The 15,702-nt window shown below is 40.4% G+C and overlaps 1 protein-coding gene across 1 annotated transcript in view; it reads right to left on the bottom strand.

Annotated features, from left to right (window-relative positions):
• The window catches only part of LOC121531197 (chemokine-like protein TAFA-5), a 110,228-nt gene extending 100,303 nt beyond the window's left edge, over positions 1–9,925 (bottom strand). Inside the window, exon 1 of the mRNA XM_041836461.1 lies at positions 9,073–9,925. Within this exon, the coding sequence (XP_041692395.1) occupies positions 9,073–9,163 (91 nt within the window). The 5' untranslated portion in view covers positions 9,164–9,925. The remainder of the gene's footprint in view (positions 1–9,072) is intronic.
• Between the last annotated feature and the right edge of the window lie 5,777 nt (positions 9,926–15,702).

Below are 15,702 nucleotides of genomic sequence, written 5' to 3'. Positions count from 1 at the left end.
ATTCAGATGGTTATTGAGGATCTAGACCAACTGCTAGTTCTTACATATCCTAATCAGGCACACTTTCCGTACTTTCCATTTCTCCTATTTCAGGTAGAGAGATGTGAATCATGGTGCCCATGATCCATTAGGAAGACAACTGGTGAAAGGCAAAAGGCAAAGAGAGCAAATTAACAAAATATGATGCTCTACATTGTGGAATGAACCTCTCAGGCATAGCCAGGCCCACTCATTATCACAAATAATGAATAGTGATAAATAATAATATTGCTTTTCACTTGTTACATAGCCTAAATCATAACATAATAATACAATTGCAACTGGCATGCAATTTATTCAAGGATGAGGGAATAAGAGAAAGTGACATTCATTGATATGGGATATTCATTAAACTTTTTCATTAAGCTTTTATTTTATTCCCTTCAAATTGAAAATAAGAATAACAATCACGCAATGCATGATATGGCCATGCCACAAATGAAGGTTCCCTAGTTTGGCCTTTAAGTCGAGACCGGGAAATAATGATTAGGTTGAAATTGCTTTTGACATCATGCGTCGTCGGTTGATGTTCTTCTTATAATGGTTAATATCTCTATTATCATGGCATATAAACAAACCCAGACCCTATCATCTATGTCATGATGCTTCTTGTACCCAAAGTCAGAGCCGGTTTTTTTTCAGAACACATTGAAAGTCAGCCATTTTGGGGGTGTAACTGCAACTTAAGACTGGTGCACACAACTAGCTCAACATAGCCTCACTGCCAGGTCTGCTGGAAAATGTGTGGCGAGGCAGCATTTGCCACAGCACTTTCAATCAGGTGTGGCAGTTCCACACCACTTTTGATTTGGTTTAATAAAATATATTGATACAAAGCTTTAAAAAGAGGGGCAAAGTGATTTGCCTCATGGTTTGTCAACTCATGCACAATTTCTCTGTCCTATTTGCATGTCTTGACCAATCAGATTTACAGAAATCACAAGTCTCGCAGGTCGGGCACATAGCTCAAGGTGCGCTCTCCACTTTCCTCCGCTATTTATATAGCAAGCCTGATAACCCATCACTCCCGATAGACACAAGCAAAAATTCTTACATAAATGTAGCAGCTATACACCTAAACATTAGTGATCTGACATGCTGTCTTGCATGGAAACAATACTATTTTTCAGTCTGATCAACTGTTGGCTACTAACAACAGCAGCTGCATAGTCTATCCTACTATGCACCCTGTTCCTCTGGCCAGGGTAAACAAATCGGTAACATTGTGTATTTAGTTATAGCCAATTTCTTTGTGAGAAAATGTGCATGGGATCAAAACTTGGGCTGACTAGGCTACCTAGACTTTTTAAATCCTAGACTTTTTAAATCCAAAATGACTAACTGGAATTAATCAATAAACACAATAGCTGACATAGACAGTGAGTTAATTTGTAATTAGGTCTACAGATGCATAGGGCAGGACTAAACGAAGCAAACCTGCATAAAGCAACCTAAGCCACATGAGTTTTAAAGTCAACCATGATGCTTTCTCTGTGTCTGTGTAGAGGAAGCACCCAGTCCTTCTTTAAAATATAATTCACACGAACAAGTACAAGGTTGCTGCAGTTTGACAGGGTTTTCATCCTCCCCAAGGCCAGGAGTCTTTCCAGGATTCTTTAAAAAAGTCATGTGACCTGATTAGAAAAATTCTGGTCCCATCATAGCCCATATTAAAACTTTTTATAACACACTAATCACGTCATACTGTATAAGGTCCGGAGTTTTACTTGGTTAGGTTACCAGATCAGGAATATCTATGGGCCCCAGAAATTGTTTTTTGCCACACCACTCTGGAACCTGTGGTGCCACCTTTGCTCACAGCATAGTGTGGAATATAGCACTGTTGTATCACAACAGTGTATGACATTCTCTCCTAGTCTCCATTCCCACATGTGCACTGGTCTAGTGATCTTAAAATACAGGAATGGTTAATTAAATATAAGGCACTAACTTAACTGCCCAATTATTCATGATCAGTACAGGAAGAGACAAGGAAAGGAAGCCACTTTGGACTATCAAGACAAATCACAGGTTTTCAACCTAGTTTTTTAACATTGGTAATTTGCTAAACTGCTACCAATTATTATTTATGTTCTACAAAGACTGGGACTGCCTAATACAGCTCTAATACATTCAGCTATGCCACTTTTCTTCATCATGGAGGGCCATTAGAGATCCTTAAAGCTGATACAGTCCTTGAGCTGAGGCATTGGTTAGCGAAGTTGTTGGAGTGTGAAAAAAGCACATTGCCAATTCTCTAAATGAAATGTTATCATTATGTGACTTAAACATAAGAGCTACTCCAGAACAAAGTTGCCACATTCTTCTTTTAGTTAACAAGCATTATACAGTCCTTTGATCACTCCAATGTTAACTGTGGCAATTCTAGATCTAATACATGCCAAAGAACGTTGACCTTCGATGATGCGTGCATTTATCAAACCCAAAACCCATGTGAGGTCGTCTTGGGCGCCCCCGAAATTGTTTGTAACTCTAGATAACCTCAAGGTGATTGCATGCCCTTTGTGGCTGCCCTATCAACTTTTGATGCTACTTCTGTGCCTACTGTGGTGACCACGGGAAATGGGGAATCAGGGTTCGATTCCAGAGAGTGAGCCTGAGAAAACGGCTACAATACTCAAGGATTAAGGCAGCAGGCGTGCAAATTACCCACGGCCGACACGGGGAGGTATACTACAAATAACAAAACAGGACTCTCTCGAGGCTCTGTAATTGGAATGAGTACACTTGTTAAATAATTTAACGAGGATCCATTTCTAATGTTTAATAGTTGCATTTTACAGTGGTCAGAAACCTCTGAAAGTGTCATTATGTTTTAACTGTAAACTTTGACTGCCTGTTGTGTATTGTCCAACAGTGTGACGTAATATCCTATGAGGTGACGCTGATAAATGAAAGGGGGGGGTGAAATGTTGTCTTGGACAAAATGTACAAATAATTGTTAAGCATATGGCAGGTAACATCATCATAATACACAAATAAATAAATACTTTTTTTATATACGTTTGGTAAAATTCCACTCAATCTTACACATCATGTAATGTTATCGTCATTGTACAAGGAAATTATGTGTTTTTCAATAAAAATTCTGGAATATGATGACTGATTTATTTACTAATAATGAGTACAAATTATTTTCTTGTCCATTTCGGAATCATTAAACTTTTTCTTTATAGTAACATTAATAATGATTTCACACCAGAGCCAAATTCAAAGCACTATTGCATGAAATGGTTCATTAAATTGGATATACAGTTGAAGTCAGAAGTTTACATACACCTTAGCCAAATACATTTCAACTCAGTTTTTCACAATTCATGACATTTAATCCTAGTAAAAATTCCCTGTCTTAGGTCAGTTAGGATCACCACTTTATTTTAAGAATGTGAAATGTCAGAATAATAGTAGAGAGAATTATTTATTTCAGCTTTTATTTCTTTCATCACATTCCCAGTGGGTCAGAAGTTTACATACACTCAATCAGTATTTGGTAGCATTGCCTTTAAATTGTTTAACTTGGGTCAAACATTTCGGGTAGCCTTCCACAAGCTTCCCACAATAAGTTGGGTGAAATTTGGCCCATTCCTCCTGACAGATCTGGTGTAACTGAGTCAGGTTTGTAGGCCTCCTTGCTCGCACACGCTTTTTCAGTTCTGCTCACACATTTTCTATAGGGTTGAGGTCAGGGCTTTGTGATGGCCACTCCAATACCTTGACTTTGTTGTCCTTAAGCCATTTTGCCACAACTTTGGAAGTATGCTTAGGGTCATTGTCCATTTGGAAGACCCATTTGCGACCAAGCTTTAACTTCCTCACTGATGTCTTGAGATGTTGCTTCAATATATACACATAATGTTCCTTCCTCATGATGCCATCTATTTTGTGAAGTGCACCAGTCCCTCCTGCAGCAAAGCACCCCCACAGCATGATGCTGCAACCCATGTGCTTCACGGTTGGGATGGTGTTCTTCGGCTTGCAAGTAACCCCCTTTTTCCTACAAACATAACGATGGTCATTATGTCCAAAGAGTTCTATTTTTGTTTCATCAGACCAGAAGACATTTCTCCAAAAAGTACGATCTTTGTCCCCATGTGCAGTTGCAAACCGTAGTCTGGCTTTTTTATGGCAGTTTTGGAGCAGTGGCTTCTTGCTTGCTGAGCAGCCTTTCAGGTTATGTCGATATAGGACTAGTTTTACTGTGGATATAGATACTTTTGTACCTGTTTCCTCCAGCATCTTCACAAGGTCCTTTGCTGTTGTTCTGGGATTGATTTGCACTTTTTGCACCAAAGTGCGTTCATCTCTAGGAGACAGAACGCGTCTCCTTCCTGAGCGGTATGACAGCTGCATGGTCCCATGGTGTTTATACTTGCCTACTATTGTTTGTACAGATGAACGTGGTACCTTCAGGCGTTTGGAAATTGCTCCGAAGGATGAACCAGACTTGTGGAGGTCTACAATTTTTTTCTGAGGTCTTGGCTGATTTCTTTTGATTTCCCCATGATGTCAAGCAAGTTTGAAGGTAGGCCTTGAAATACATCGACAGGTACATCTCCAGTTGACTCAAATTATGTCAATTAGCCTATCAGAAGCTTCTAAAGCCATGACATCATATTCTGAAATTTTCCAAGCTGTTTAAAGGCACAGTCAACTTAGTGTACGTAAACTTCTGACCCACTGGACATGTGATACAGTGAATTATAAGTGAAATAATCTGTCTGTAAACAATTGTTGGAAAAATTACTTGTGTCATGCACAAAGTAGATGTCCTAACCGACTTGCCAAAACTATAGTTTGTTAACAAGAAATGTGGGTAGTAGTTGAAAAACAAGTTTTAATGACTCCAACCTAAGTGTATGTAAACTTCCGACTTCAACTGTACATTTAAAATAGATGGTGGCCACGTAACATTTTGAGTTGTTTAGACATAATTGTTTGCAACTATAATTGTTTTTTACTTCAATTTTGGAATATATAGTTTTTTCACTTTTGTTTTGGGGCAAATTCCACGGAAACAGAATTGCGCTGAGACTCTGCTTTTTCACTTAAAATATATCCCAAACAAAAACCATTGATTTCAATGTTTTCAAACTATGAATAGGATTACTTTTAACAATTTACATAGAACATTTTACAAAAACACATTTACTGTAAGAACTGTGCAGATGCCATTTACAAAATAGCCTCCAACACTCTACTCAGCAAATTGGATGTAGTCTATCACAGTGCCATCCGTTTTGTCACCAAAGCCCCATATACTACCCAACATTGTGACCTGTACACTCTCGTTGGCTGGCCCTCACTACATATTCGTCGCCAAACCCACTGGCTCCAGGTCATCTATAAATCACTGCTAGGCAACTCCCCGCCTTATCTTAGCTCATTGGTCACCCTAGCAACACCCACCCGTAGTATGCGCTCCAGCAGGTATATCTCACTGGTCATCCTCAAAGCCAACACCTCCTTTGGCCGCCATTCCTTCCAGTTCTCTGCTGCCAATGACTGAAATGAACTGCAAAAATCTCTGATGCTGGAGACTCTTATCTCCCTCATTAACTTTAAGCATCAGTTGTCAGAGCAGCTTACCGATCACTGCACCTGTACACAGTCCATATGTAATTAGCCCACCGAACTACCTCATCCCCATATTGTTATTTATTTTGCTCATTTCCAGGACCGACTTTGGGTAACCCTGCAGTAGAGTATAGTTCAGTACAGTACATTATAGTGTACTCAACTCTACTGTACTATAATGTACTGTACTGTCCAAACCTGTGAAACATATACATCTATGATTGGTTCAGATTGACCGGTGTCAATTGGTGCTCAGTGGGTGAGGTTAGGGAGGGGCTCATGGGTAGGTGTCAGCAAGAGCCGGAAGATGTGACAATTGGAGAGAGAGAGAGAGAGAGTCCAGACTTTTCACACTTGCATTGACCACCAGACGACAGAAAGAGAAAGAAAACAGTTACTGTAATGTGAACTTTCATTATCTTCCCTCCTGATGAGGGAGAGAAATTAGAAAATATCTTAAAGATATGGGTTTTTGTAATGACATTTCAAGGCACAAGGCAATGTTTCTTAAACTTATAGAAGGCAGAAAATGTATAATAAACTAAATATAAGTGTTGATATTAGTTGACAGGGGTCTTTACTTCAACATTATTGTGTTTTTATGTATTTCAAATACCTTTTAAGACTTTTTCTGGTAGATGTTTTCTAAGACCCATTTTCCATCTGTTTGACAAGAAATCAAAGCCTTTGCTTATTCCTAATTTTTGGGATGGAAAATGGTTGTAAAATATATATATGCCTTAATTTGTCAAAAATATAGACTCAGCTTTCATTTCACACATAATTTGAATGCTCCTATGAACTTCACATGTTAGTGCACATGGGGTACTTTTATATGAAAATGACCTTAGGCCATTATGGCAACTACCCACTACCCTCGTCCATTCCAATAAATCTTATGAAGAAATGTCTCTAATCTCGAAATGAAGTTGGGAACTCGCACTTAATCTCTTGGTGAAACATAGGGCAGGCATGGGAAAGCAATTACTGCTCACAATGGGTCATTCTGCACTGTAAAAATAGAAAGGTCTCAAAACACCATGATTGTGTAATGAAACCTTGAAAAGTAGTGCACTTAAGATGAGAACTGGTGTTTGGAGGGTGTTTGAATGTAAACCAAATGTAAGTGTTTTAATGCACAGAATGTGTTTTAAAATAAAAAATGACATACCCTGAAACACCCAAAGTGGTTCTTCAACCTGAATATTGGTGTTTTTAAGAGATCGTTGTGAAAACACTTTGAGGTTTCAGTGCACGTAAAATACAGCATCAAAACACAAATTAATGGTTTAGAAATGCAAATGGTTTATAGCCTAAATATTGACTGATGATGAGGAGAATGTTTCACCTTTATTTTTTCAATGCTTTATTTAGACTGATTATAGACAGGAGGGGCAGTACGGCTGTACATTTCATTGGAATTTTACCCACTCAACCACAATGTAAGACATTAATTTTGGGTGAATTGAAATTGTAAAAGAAAAACAAAACATATACTTAATAAAAATGCAAGTCGTGCATAGCCCGTGGTCTATTGAGAAAGCACACGGCTTAGACACGTCGGCCACGTCACCCCTCTCCCCACTGAAGACCGGGGTTCAATTCCATCCCTTCAATCTGTTTATCCCCTCTGTCATTTCATACCTGTCTCAATAAAGTGACAAAATATCCCAAAGAGAGAGAACATTTAGTGATTTAACTCAATGGAAGTCTTTGGTTTAAAATGAATCCCCTTGCATTTTATATCTTGCCACGTGACTCTGATTTTAGAGGATTGTGGGTAATTTAAAAAAAAAATGACTTTATGATTCTTTCACACAGTGTGGTATACATTGTTGAAGAAAGACAATTAGATGTCTATATTAGTATTAAGCTTGTTGTGCCATGAGGTGTAATAGATCATGATGAATGGATATCAAATCCGTCCGACAAATTGTTGTTCGACGAGGACAGCACCCATTCCCACATTCATGATTGTCAATGGAAGAGGCAAGTGCACATCAACTTCCAGTTACTGCTGGTGGTTTGAACACTGAGATTGACAATACATGCCATAATGGTATAAAATGGCAAATGATCAAATACATGAAACAATGTTAAGACACTTCAGACAAAGGGATCTAATTCTGCACTAGACAGGATTCAAAACATCATAATGGTGTTTAGAAGCTTTAGAGAGAGGAAAAGAGACCTGAGGAGAAGGTATCTAATTCTGCACTAAACAGGACTCGAAACACCAACATAATGTTTTCAATATTTTCTGTTAGTTCTCCCAGTCCCTGGCAAGGTGTTGCACAACACTTGATTAAGTGGTGTTACAACACACCATGTTATGTTTCAAAACATATCTGGATAATGTGTTTCAATACTCCAGCAAAGTTAAGGTTTTGTTTAATTCAAGTTAGTGGCAGCTCAGTTGACACTAGTTTTGGTGTTACAAAGCACTTCATTTTACCAGTGTGCTTTTCTCGCCAAGATACAGAAGAAACACGGGGCGAAGGGGGATTAAAGAATGGTTGTGCCATATATTCCCACAAAGCCCACTTGCAGGGGAAAGAGACACTGTGATTCACCCATTCTCCCATTCCAGGTACCCCTCACAAAGCAGTGGATTACCCACTCACCCAGGAACAAGCCAAGTTTATTGTGTTTGCTTCGCCTGCAACAGCTCTCACCATCACATTCATTGTGGACTCCAATCTCCAGATTTGATGTAATTGATGTAATTTTCTGGCACAATTGCATTAGTGTCCACCAATCTTATTGTGAATCAAAATTATGATCATGAAGTGTGTGCAACCACTAAATGTATGATTACAACAGACCCTTTCAAAAGCCTGTGGCTGGCATTCTCTGCAAATGTGAATGTCAGTTGCAACATCGAACTGTATGTACTGTGTGTATCGAACTGAGTACTGTATTTCTTAGCCCCCCCACAAAAATTCTGATAACATATAATTACAATTGACCCCTGGCATTGCACTTCAGTATGACTCTGGTGTCATCTATTGAAGAATAACTAAATAAATCATTTAACCAAATACCTCTCTACTCTCTAGCTCCCAACCCACTGCCCTAAAACATAGCTCCCCCCCACACACACACAAACTGACACAACACACACACACACTGGTCATATATGCACCTGGCATGTTATTTACTGTAATAATACCTGTTGAAATGTTTATATTTTATTAACAAGAGCTTACAAATCTATGCATACTTAAAATCAGTATTTGAGGGGACAAAGAAGTGTCTAATAGTTGAAACACAGACCACCAATCATCTTCACAACCCATGTACTTATACCAAATGGTATGTAATAAAATTGCATGAATACAAGGTATTTGAAAAGGATGCCATAGGCTTTGTAAAATATAAAATGTGTTTCAGAATAGTGGTCTAAAAAGGCAAGAAGAGAGATAGATAAGGAATTACCTTCTTTTAGAACGTGTGAGTGAATAAGGAGGATAACAAAACAGCAGATTGCGGCTCCCGTTAAAGCCCACGCTAATCGGAGGAGCTGCATCGTTGAGAAAAACAATTCAAAAATACCCGAAGGAGCGCGCGGTCTTCAGCAGCAGGAGTAAGCTACAATGACAAATACATTCTGATCCAATGCAGCAGTGTTGAAAAATAAAATAAATAGTCAGTTGACAAGTCCGTAAGGCGACTCTGTGGGCTTGAATTCAAAGTAAGATACAAAATAGGCACAATCCACGAGAGATAATTGATATGATCCCTTCAATTCCAAATGAATGCAACCTTTTCGTTCTTTAGAGATAGTGGAGAGAAAAGTTCAAGTCGTTAGACCATCATTCACATAATTTGAAGTGAGATATTTTCTCACGGGCAATTCAAATTAACCTGCCTGTCACCGCAAATTCTTATCTGAGCTTCGAGCACAGTGACTCTGCGAGACACACACTCTCCAGGATGCCTATATGAGACGGCTGCGCCACCGGACCACCTTGCAGCAATTCGGTAAAATTAATTTTGTGTCGATATTTTCCGAATGAGAGATATCACTAACTAGACCGTAGCTGGTTTGCGATACGTCCATCTTCGCTGTCTCCAAGTTAGATCAATCTTCCTTGTAAATTCCCACAACTGATGGATATGAAGTCAAGATGAAACCACATCAAATAGGACCTCATCGCTCACCGACAACGGTGAGCATCAAGTACAGTGCCATTCAACGCAAAGCCCCTGATAACTTGTGAAACGAATGATGGGAAGCTCGTGCGAGACACTGCTGCGTCACTATGCTGTTCAACGTAGCCTACCAACACCTCACGGGCTTGCCCGGTTCTAGCTTCACGAGCGACTTTCACTGCGCTCTACCTGACGGTGACGTCAAAGCCATTTAAAGTCTTTATCTCCGGGCAATTCCACAGACTGTTTACGGTTGAGGGCAGACCGGGGGACATAAAAACAGTTAGCTGCTGCAAGCATGAACGGTGCATGCTCAGGTTTAAAAATAGACGTTTAATGCATGGCAAAACTCTAAAGTCCACAACTACTTTGAACAATATTTACTGTAGTGCCAGCAAAAGCATATTTTGGCTTGTAAATGGTAAATGAGAAAGTTGTATTTAATTAAAAAGTATCATATAAATTGACAAAAGGACACATTCATTCCCAGTCAGAGGATTGGGAGAAAATCCACACACACACATTAATGCAACTAACCTTGCTAGAATCCTGGACAACAAGGACAAAAAATGGAGCAGGTGAAAGAGGGGGTAAGATAACTGTTGGAACATGAAAAATCAAATGAAAATCAGTCTGGGAAGGACAAATGTATGAAATCATAACTAACAGTTAGTCATACCGTTTTTATGTCAGTGCTATGTTACCCCTTTACACTTGTACACAGCAAATTTCAGATCAGAAGTTTAACACCCACAGTGTTACATTTAACATTTTCTCAGAAATTGTATGTGACCCACCAAAATAGTATTTAACTAACCAGGGGCGCAACTTTGGTTTTAGGAGTGGGGGAGACATAATATATATACATACATATATATATAATTTATTTTATGTCAGAAAAACACTCCAAACCCGACCGCTCGTAGGCATCCGCATGGTCCTAAAGCACACCGTCGCCTGGTTTTGTATAACATTCCATTGATAAAATGGGGGGGACAAAAATGCAATGTCCCCCCTATCCCCAGTGTAAGTTGCGCCCCTGTAACTAACACCCCTATAGTTTTTTTTTTTTTCAAGTGAATGTGAGAGATACCCACCCATGACTGTACTAGTTAGTGACAGAGATGTGGTTGTTGCATTCAATAACTTATATTCCTGAAGCATTCACCAAGTGACTGCCTAAGTGAGTGTTTTTGAATTAAAACTAACTTAAAGCCAGCCACAAAGGCTCTTTGTTATGCTGGACATTAAAAAGGTTGTCCTACTCATCAGCAATTCTTTATTTTCAATATTTACAGTATTTCCTCACAGAATGTAGATTTGACTGGCCTAAGAGTTAATATTCACTTAATCTTTGTCTCAGCAAAAATGTGATATAATGAATAGGTCTGCTGCATAATGTATTCGTTTATGAAGTGGTCATTCAAAACTTTGGATGGTGTCTTTCCTTTTATTGCACTACTGTGTATTTTTATGCTCTTGTCCAAAGCTCCCTTTACAAACACATACCCATATAGGGTTGAAAATGACAGATTTGCGCACTGATACATTGGAACACAGTGGCTGTAGCAAAATACTATAAATTATGTCAGAGCTCAGGCTCTGCGCCTCATAGCGCTGTATGGGTTTTGACTGACAGTTACTCTGAACTTGAGCACCGAACGCAACATGAAGTTGTCCCCATCCCTCTCACTAATTGGGCAACTTTTGCAAATGTTTAGTTGTCTGTGTGAGGCAAATGCTGTAAATTAAGAGGACTCGATTTGATAGATGAGATGTTGAGGATAATAATAAACACCGCTTTGATGTCATACAAGCAAGCGAAATGCCCATGAGTCCAAATGTGCACTTCACATTTCTATATCATTAAACTCATGTCATATACAGTGTCAATGTTTATGATCACTATGTTTGATGTAAAGTTACATGATGACATGGCGTCATATCCTGAGTTGTTCTGAACAAATTGAGCCTATGTTTGTCTATTGTGAGAAAATAAAATCGCTGCGGAACACGGACCAGAATGCGCTCATGACTCCTTTCGATGTGCACCACATTTTTGGCAAATAGATCAAGCTTTCAAATTATGCCATAATGGGGTGTTTTTGGATTAAATAAATAACATCCACAATTGTGTGAAGGCGGGGATACAAAGTACACACACTAAAATATAAAAAAAAAGATATGTTTTGAGCAAAATCCTTTTTTTTTTTAACACAACTGCAAACTTCAAGGAGTAGGGCATTCAAGGAGTTGGTCTGATGGGAAGCCGTGATGTCATCGGCCTCCCCCTTAGCTTGAGGAACAATACAGCAGGGTTTCCCAAACTTGTCACCTGATGGTCAAAAGATTTTAGATCAGTCAAATAATTTTAGATGACGTCCCAAACCCCGTAGCGCGTATGCAGCAGAGCCTTTTTGTCTTCTGATAAAGCGATACAGGCAATGTCATACTGCTTCAAAGTACACTGCTTAGCAATTTCGACGCATTCCTCGGAGCTCTGGTATCAAACGTAACATCACTAGATACCACTTTATTACTACATCTAATACATTTTTGTAATGAAAGAACCTCCTGTATATGGTTCTACCTAGAACCCTCTACGAAGGGTTCTGCCTAGAACCATTTTATAATCTAAAGGTTCTTCCTAGAACTGTCTGTGAAGTGTTCTACCGAGAACCCCTTTATCGTGGTCCTCTGTAGCTCCATTGGTAGAGCATGGCGCTTGTAACGCAAGGGTAGAGGGTTCGATCCCCGGGACCACCCATATGTAAAAATGTATGCACACATGACTGTAAGTCGCTTTGGATGAAAGTGTCTGCCAAATGGCATATTATTATCTTTGGAGGGTATCTTGTTGTAGCATAAAATTATATCAACCAAGCAATGTGCATGAAAAAACAGAGATATTACAGTAAAACAAACACTTCAGAAAATCTCCCTGCAATAGAGCATGCTGGGAAATATTATATATGGTTCTATGTAGAACCCTTCTTGCCTTCTGAAGAATCCGTCTTGCCTTAAAAATAATAATCAAAAGAACCCTTTCTACCAAAATCGGTTCTTAGCATGTAAAGGTTCTAGGTAAAACCCTTTGCCATACAAAGAACCCTTGTCTTTCTTGTCTTTCTTGGTAGAACCCTATCCCTCCGCAAAGAACCCTTTTGGAACCCTTTTTTTTCAAAGAGTGTATATGAGATTCAGCAAGTATCACAGACAGATGTTTCGACTGTTATAATATATGAAATTATATCGAACCACATGTTTCTCCTTTATGCATCACGAAACTAATTAATAAAAAAATAATAACCCACTGTCACGCCCTGGCTCTGGGGACTCTTTAATGTTGAGCCAGGGTGTTAGTTTCTATGTTTTGTGTTTCTATGTTGGCCGGGGTGGTTCTCAATCAGAGGCAACGTGAATCAGCTGTTGCTTGTTGTCTCTGATTGGGAACCATACTTAGGTAGTCGTTTTGCATTTGTGTGGTGTGGTATCTTGTTCCGTGTAGGTTTGTGTTTGTGAACCTGTGGACTTCACGTATCGTTTGTTGTTTTTGTTCATGTGTTGTACATCTAATAAATCATGTACGCTTATCACGCTGCGCCTTGGCCCGTTTCATCGTATGACGATCGTGACACCCACCCTGCACAAGCTGATTCATGTGTAAAGCACCCTATTTATCAGGTAGTGTTGGTTAACATATTTAAGTTCCCTCCACCTGTCAAACCTCATCTTCATATACTCGCCATGGATTCATCTCCTTAGTATACCAAGGGCACTGATGGCTGTTCCTGTTATGTGGGAGATGCTCAAATGACACAGTGTCATTAATGTAGTCTACACTGACAGGAATCTCAGAGAGTAACTACTTTTTAAAACTATTTAATACAGATCGGAGAAAGCAACTACTTTAAAATGACTACTTTTCAGAAACTATTGGATTGGGTGCCTTCAACTAATTGCTGGGCTGTATCTGGAACTGCATGTTGAAGATGTTGTACAGATAAGTATAAATAAGTTGTGATGCTCAACTACTGTATGACTCTTTCAACATGCCAGTAACCATGTTTCCATCCACAGTATTTATGCGAGTGAAGTCATACCATATAAAAAAATCAGGACAGCTGTGATGGAAACAGGTAGTTTCGTAAATGTTTTATCAATGTCGAAAGATAATTTCTTCGTTCAACATGGTGGGATCTTTTTGTGTCTGTAAAGTTAATTATGCTTTAAATGGTGGTGGAAATGCCTTTATGCACAAATATTGATATAACCAAAGTAAAGTAAACTTTGATTCACGAGATGATATGGTGTGTGGTCCTCCCACTACGACACGGGAAACCATGCAGTTTATTTGGATACAGATAAAATAAGTTATGATGAACTTCACTGGGTGGTGAAAGTGCATAGTTATGATGAACTTCACTGGGTGGTGAAAGTGCATGGTGATGTTGATGCTCCTTTCCAATAAATATTGAGAGTCTGGTGACATGATGATCGATGCTTGACTGGCGTTTGACAATTAACATGTACATGCTTACATTTTCGTCATTTAGCAGACGGTCTTATCTAGAGCGACTTACAAATTGGTGCAGTGGAGTCACTCACCACCTGTTATCCTATCCCAGGTATTCTTTAAAGAGGTGGGGTTTCAAGTGTCTCCGGAAGGTGGTGAGTGACTCCACTGTCTTGGTGTCGTGAGGGAGCTTGTTCCACCATTGGGGTGCCAGAGCAGCGAACAGTTTTGACTGGGCTGAGCGGGAACTGTGCTTCCGCAGAGGTAGGAGGACCAGCAGGCCAGAGGTGGAAGAACGCAATGCCCTCGTTTGGGTGTAGGGACTGATCAGAGCCTGAAGGTACGGAGGTGCCGTTCCCCTCACAGCTCCGTAGGCAGGCACCATGGTCTTGTAGCAGATGCGAGCTTCAACTGGAAGCCAGTGGAGTGTGCGGAGGAGCGGGGTGACGTGAGAGAACTTGGGAAGGTTGAACACCAGATGGGCTGCGGCGTTCTGGATGAGTTGTAGGGGTTTAATGGCACAGGCAGGGAGCCCAGCCAACAGCGAGTTGCAGTAATCCAGACGGGAGATGACAAGTGCCTGGATTAGGACCTGTGCCGCTTCCTGTGTAAGGCAGGGTCGTACTCTGCAAATGTTGTAGAGCATGAACCTACAGGATCGGGTCACCGCCTTGATGTTAGCGGAGAACGACAGGGTGTTGTCCAGGGTCACGCCAAGGCTCTTCGCACTCTGGGAGGAGGACACAACGGAGTTGTCAACTGTGATGGCGAGATCATGGAACAGGCAGTCCTTCCCCGGGAGGAAGAGCAGCTCCGTCTTGCGGAGGTTCAGCTTGAGGTGGTGATCTGTCATCCACACTGATATGTCTGCCAGACATGCAGAGATGCGATTCGCCACCTGGTTATCAGAAGGGGGAAAGGAGAAGATTCATTGTGTGTCGTCAATGATAGGAGAGGCCATGTGAGGATATGACAGAGCCAAGTGACTTGGTGAATAGCGAGAATTGGAGAGGGCCTAGAACTGAGCCCTGGGGGACACCAGTGGTGAGAGCACGTGGTGCGGAGACAGATTCTCGCCACGCCACCTGGTAAGAGCGACCTGTAAGGTAGGACGCAATCCAAGAGTGAGCCGCGCCGGAGATACCCAACTCGGAGAGGGTGGAGAGGAGGATCTGATGGTTCACAGTATCAAAGGCAGCAGATAGGTCTAGAAGGACGAGAGCAGAGGAGAGAGAGTTAGCTTTAGCAGTGCGGAGAGCCTCCGTGACACAGAGAAGAGCAGTCTCAGTTGAATGACCAGTCTTGAAACCTGACTGGTTTGGATCAAGAAGGTAATTCTGAGAGAGATAGCAAGAGAGTTGGCTAAAGACGGCACGCTCAAGAGTTTTGGAGAGAAA

The sequence above is a fragment of the Coregonus clupeaformis genome, chromosome 19, assembly GCF_020615455.1.
Source record: "Coregonus clupeaformis isolate EN_2021a chromosome 19, ASM2061545v1, whole genome shotgun sequence".
NCBI classification, from domain to species: Eukaryota; Metazoa; Chordata; class Actinopteri; order Salmoniformes; family Salmonidae; genus Coregonus; species Coregonus clupeaformis.
Note: the sequence above shows the minus strand (reverse complement) of the source record. Positions and strands in the feature narration are given on the sequence as shown.